The sequence below is a fragment of the Panulirus ornatus genome, chromosome 49 (assembly GCF_036320965.1).
Source record: "Panulirus ornatus isolate Po-2019 chromosome 49, ASM3632096v1, whole genome shotgun sequence".
NCBI classification, from domain to species: domain Eukaryota; kingdom Metazoa; phylum Arthropoda; class Malacostraca; order Decapoda; family Palinuridae; genus Panulirus; species Panulirus ornatus.
In genome coordinates, this window is record NC_092272.1 from 818,857 (window position 1) to 825,258 (window position 6,402).

At 39.8% G+C, this 6,402-nt stretch overlaps 1 protein-coding gene across 2 annotated transcripts in view; it reads left to right on the forward strand.

Moving 5' to 3' along the window:
• Positions 1-5,333, forward strand: part of LOC139764290 (uncharacterized) — a 450,745-nt gene extending 445,412 nt beyond the window's left edge. For both annotated transcript variants that reach the window (XM_071690773.1, XM_071690774.1), the window contains one exon: positions 4,278-5,333. In XM_071690773.1, the coding sequence (XP_071546874.1) occupies positions 4,278-4,379 (102 nt within the window). In that variant the 3' untranslated portion in view covers positions 4,380-5,333. The remainder of the gene's footprint in view (positions 1-4,277) is intronic.
• Positions 5,334-6,402: the final 1,069 nt, after the last annotated feature.

Sequence of the window (6,402 nt, forward strand, 5' to 3'; positions counted from 1 at the left end):
ATACCTATACATTTCACCATATACATACATATACATACACAGACATGTACATATATACACGTGTACATATTCATACTTGCTGCCTTCTTCCATTCCCGTCAACACTCTGCCACACATGAAATGGCACCCCCCTCCCTCCCCTTCCCCTGCACGAGGTAGCGCTAGGAAAAGACAACAATGGCCACATACGTTCACACTCAGTATCTAGCTGTCTTATGTAATGCACTGAAAACCACTGTTCCCTTTCTACACCCAGGCCTTACAAAACTTTCCATGGTTTAACCCAGACACTTCACATGCCCTGGTTCAATCCATTGACAGCACATCCACCCCGATATACCACATCGTTTCAATTCACTCCATTCCTTGCATACCTTTCACCCTCTTGTATGTTCTGGCCCTGATTACTCAAAACCTTTTTCGCTCCATCCCTCCACTTCCAATTTGGTCTCCCACTTCTCCTCGTTCCCTTCAACTCTTGACATATATTTCCTCTTTGTCAATCTTTCCTCACTCATTCTCTCAATGTGACCAAACCATTTCAATACACCCTCCTTTGTTCTCTCAAACACAATTTTTATTACCACACATCTCTCTTACCCTTTCATTACTTACTCGATCAAACCACCTAACAATACATATTGTCCTCAAACATTTCATTTCCAACACATCCACCCTCCTCTGCACAACCCTATCCATAGCTCATGGCTAGCAACCATATAACATTGTTGGAAGCACTATTCCTTCATACATACCCATTTTTGCATAACATTGTTGGAACCACTGTTCCTTCATACATACCCATTTTTGCTCTCCAAGATAGCATTCTCACCTTCCACACATTCTTCAACGCTCCCAGAACCTTTGAACCCTCCCCCACCCTGTGACTCACTTCCCTTTCCATAGTTCCATCCGCTGCTAAATCCACTCATAGATATCTAAAACACTTCTTCCTCCAGTTTTCCCCAATCAAATTTACCTCCCAATTAACTTGTCTGTCAACCTTACTGAACCTAATAACCTTGCTCTTATTCACATTTACTCTCGGCTTTCTTCTTTCACATACTTTACCAAACTCAGTCACCAACTTCTGCAGTTTCTCACTCGAATCAGCCACTAGTGCTGTATCATCAGCGAACAACAACTGACTCACTTCCCAAGCCCTCTCATCCACAACAGACTGCTTGCTTGCCCCTCTCTCCAAAACTGTTGCATTCACCACCCTAACCACCCCATCCATAAACAAATTAAACAACCATGGCAACATCACGTACCCCTGCTTCAAACCGACATTCATTGGGAACCAGTCACTTTCCTCTCATCCTACTCGCACACATGCCTTACATCCTTGATAAAAAAAATTTCACTGCTTGTAGCAACTTACCTCCCACACCATATACTCTTAATACCGTTACTGGGTGGAATCACGGAAGCATAAGGGGAGCATAAGTTCTGGGAGCATTGAGGGATGTGTGGAATGAGAGGTAGTTATTTAGGATAGCAAAAATGGGTGTTTGAAGTTTTAGTAGTCCCAATGATGTATGGATATGAGGCACAGACTGTAGATGAGAACATGCAGACAAGAGTGGACATCTTGGAAGTTGAATGTTTAGGACAGGTAGTGTGGGGAGGTTCGATCAAGTAAGTAATAAAAGGGTAAGCAAGAAGTGTATGGTTGAGAGTACTGATGAGGCTGTGCTGTGATGGTTTGGACATATGGAGAGATTGACGAAGAGAAAACATGATTCAAAAGTGAAGGAAACAAGAAAGGGGGGAGATCAAATTGGAAATAGATAGATGTAGTGAAAAGTATTTTGAGTGCCAGGGCATGTCAAGGGCATGCATAGGATTGAGTGAATTGGGGTGATACGGTACACAGCTGGTGATGTTCTGTCTGTGGACTGAATCAGGGCATATGAAGCAGCCATGGAAAACCATGGAAAGGTCTGTGTGGCTTGGTTGTGGATAAAGGGCTGTGGTATTAATGCGTTTCACATGACAGACAATGGATGTGAGTGAATGATGCCTTTTCTTCAGCGTTTCCTGGCACCACCATGCTAATGTAGGTAGCAACAAACAAGTATGAAGAAAAAAAATTACATATCCTGTAGATCTGTTGTCTTTATCATCCTAAGAAAATTGTCAAGATGTAAGATGGACATGTGAAAGACCCAGTTGAATTTGAGGATGAGATTAGTAGATCAGCTATAATCTTAACCAATTGCTTGAGAATCATGTGAATAATTCTAGCACCTGCTTAGACCTCAAAATAAGACCTTTATAGGGGAACTAGCACTTCATTTCATCTCCAGATGATAACTCTTCAACATGTGACGATAGAGATAATGCATGAAACAATTACCCTGCCAATATATATGTTATATGGACAAGACCTCGAGATCTATGAACAGAAATATACCAAGGGATTAAAGGTTTTCCCGTGATTCACAGATTTCTCTTATTTGTCTCAAAATGATTCTCTTTGGGATGATTAATCTACAAGAACATTAACCTTGCTATGAATATATATTGGAAATGCAAGACTGAAATGTCTTCTTTCATCTTCATAAGGAAAAGGCTTTTTTAAAGCTCATTATTCATCAGTTATGAAGGTTATGGAGTGATGTTGTGAAATCTACATTTCTCTGCCCATGAGAAATGGAGCAGAATTTATCATTGTTAGCAGAGTGGTTTGATTCTGGCATTGACAGTTGGTACATCCAAAAGGAAGAATCTAGTATTCCTTGAATGTTATGAGGTAGTGGGAAAGCACTAAGATCTTGACATATTAGTAACATATATATTCTTAAGGGGACAGTATGAGAGGGCAGGCTTTCAGTTAGGATCTGGGGGAAGCGCACTGCTAATGACCTTTAATATTGACGTGACAGATAATTCTTAACTAGTCATTCAGTCTAGGGAGAGGGAGAAAAAGTTTGATGTAAGGAAGAATTTTAATAGTCATGATGATTCATTTAATGTTGCCTCTTGATTCATTGTATGTTTATATTTTTTACAAGAGTAAGTGTGATTTATTATTATATTTATTTTATTATACTTTGTCGCTGTCTCCCGCATTTGCGAGGTAGCGCAAGGAAACAGACGAAAGAAATGGCCCAACCCCCCCCCCCCCCCCCCATACACATGTATATACATACGTCCACACACGCAAATATACATACCTATACAGCTTTCCATGGTTTACCCCAGACGCTTTACATGCCTTGCTTCAATCCACTGACAGCACGTCAACCCCGGTATACCACATCGCTCCAGTTCACTCTATTCCTTGCCCTCCTTTCACCCTCCTGCATGTTCAGGCCCCGATCACACAAAATCTTTTTCACTCCATCTTTCCACCTCCAATTTGGTCTCCCTCTTCTCCTTGTTCCCTCCACCTCCGACACATATACCCTCTTGGTCAATCTTTCCTCACTCATCCTCTCCATGTGCCCAAACCACTTCAAAACACCCTCTTCTGCTCTCTCAACCACGCTCTTTTTATTTCCACACATCTCTCTTACCCTCACGTTACTCACTCGATCAAACCACCTCACACCACACATTGTCCTCAGACATCTCATTTCCAGCACATCCATCCTCCTGCGCACAACTCTATCCATAGCCCACGCCTCGCAACCATACAACATTGTTGGAACCACTATTCCTTCAAACATACCCATTTTTGCTTTCCGAGATAATGTTCTCGACTTCCACACATTCTTCAAGGCCCCCAGGATTTTCGCCCCCTCCCCCACCCTATGATCCACTTCCGCTTCCATGGTTCCATCCGCTGCCAGATCCACTCCCAGATATCTAAAACACTTCACTTCCTCCAGTTTTTCTCCATTCAAACTCACCTCCCAATTTACTTGACCCTCAACCCTACTGTACCTAATAACCTTGCTCTTATTCACATTTACTCTTAACTTTCTTCTTCCACACACTTTTCCAAACTCAGTCACCAGCTTCTGCAGTTTCTCACATGAATCAGCCACCAGCGCTGTATCATCAGCGAACAACAACTGACTCACTTCCCAAGCTCTCTCATCCCCAACAGACTTCATACTTGCCCCTCTTTCCAAAACTCTTGCATTTACCTCCCTAACAACCCCATCCATAAACAAATTAAACAACCATGGAGACATCACACACCCCTGCCGCAAACCTACATTCACTGAGAACCAATCACTTTCCTCTCTTCCTACAGATGTTTTTTTGTCAAATTTAATATTAGTTTGAATTTATAACTTTGATGATGATATTTCAACCCACAGATGGAGAAAGCTGAAAATAAGGGTACAGAGAATGAGAAGACTCCTTCCTGCGAATTTCAAAAGATCCATGCCAAAGTTCGAGCCAAGATGGAAGTCCAGTAAAGATGGGTCATTCTTTGTTCAGTGTTTTACAGTAACTAAGAAAAGTTGCTTTTGTGAAATATGATGGAGAATTATTAATATCCATTGTACATACAAAATTATTATTGAATGCTATAAAAGGTGCAAGTGAAGTCTTTACTTGCATTGGTTAAGTGAAATTGTATGTATTTTGTTTTAACATAGATACTGACCAGAGAGCTTTCACATTAGGAACTTATTATTTTTATATATATATATATAAATATATATATAAATGTACGTATATATATAGATACTCACCCCCATGTACAGATCTCACCATTCTCATCATCTCTTTTTGTGAAGCAAAGATTTATGATTACATTTTACTCTTATTTTTTGTCATTTAAAACATTCATCAATTTGTTCTGGATTTCGATAAGTTTTGCAGTGTCTCATCAGGGTGCCTGCTGTAATATGTATACAGTATATACAAGAATGAATATGAATACTTTGATTATAGGTGATTCTTAAGCAACTTTGCCGGTGTATCATAGATTGACCATGTGCATTGTTCGTAGTGCAGTACACTCTTTTGTCAGAATATGAAACTGTTTGTTCAGTTCATGCATGCAGTAATTTTGGTGTTGATGAAATTAGTCTTTTGTTAGTCATTCCAAAAAAATTTTATGGTATCTAGATAAGACAGTGTGTTGTGTACAGTTGACATGCAACTGTTAAGCATTAGATATATCCATTCAACCTCTTGGTTTTTATTTTTTGTATTTTGTATTTTTTTTTTTTTTTTTTTTACCTAGCAAAGCAAAGAGAATTCTGTTTGTTCCATGTCATATCATCACAGGCTTTTTGTCAAGTCTCACTTAAAATAAAGTTTGCTTTGGCATTGACCTACTATCTAGATACTGTTTCTTGCATTACTAGTATGCTGTTAATGCTAAGAGAATGTACAAGTGTAGAAGTAAATCATTATTATTTCATCATTTTTGTAGTATCCTAATTGACAGGGTTTTATAATTCTCAGGATCTGCAAGCAGATGATAAAGTGTGAGCCATTTCAGAATGAGGGTACTGTCAAGAATGGATAGCAGAATTTTGGCTGTTTTCTTAGTTTGTTAGAAATGATAGATGAACCCTACTGACCAGAATAGAAAAACAAGGCATAGGGAGGCACTAGAAGCAACAATATATGATATTGAATATACTGTACTGCCTTTTCCTGCAGATAGAACACTGGTAAGTTGAACTTTCCCAAAACGTTTCAATTTTTACAACCCTCTTGCACATTTGTACTGTGCCCGACAGCATCATTTGAAAAATTTTGAAAGAATGCCATTTGGATTGGCAATCAAATAAATGAAGCAGTTGTTACATACACTTATGTATGGAAATAATGTAAGCCATGACGTACAGGTATATGCTGAGGTTATGTAAAGGGTGTTTGTAGAACAAAATTTCATCTCTTCAGTTTGTCTTTACCTAATCTTGCAGGAATGGGATGCAGTAGCCATGATTCTTGATAATATTGTCTTTTACATAAAAGAAAAAAGAATCCCAAAATAGAAACAGAGGAGGTGGGCCAAGTGAGGATTTTCCCTCTAAGGCTCAGTCATCTGTTCGTGTTGCTACCTCGCTAACGCGGGAAATGGTGAATATATATATATATATATATAGATGTGTGGAAATAAAAAGAGTGTGGTTGAGAGAGCAGAAGAGGGTGTTTTGAAATGGTTTGGGCACATGGAGAGAATGAGTGAGGAAAGATTGACCAAGAGGATGTATGTGTCGGAGGTGGAGGGAACGAGAAGAGGGAGACCAAATTGGAGGTGGAAAGATGGAGTGAAAAAGATTTTGTGTGATCGGGGCCTGAACATGCAGGAGGGTGAAAAGAGGGCAAGGAATAGAGTGAATTGGAGCGATGTGGTATACCGGGGTTGACGTGCTGTCAGTGGATTAAATCGGGGCATGTGAAGCGTCTGGGGTAAACCATGGAAAGCTGTGTAGGTATGTATATTTTGCGTGTGTGGACGTATGTATATACAGGTGT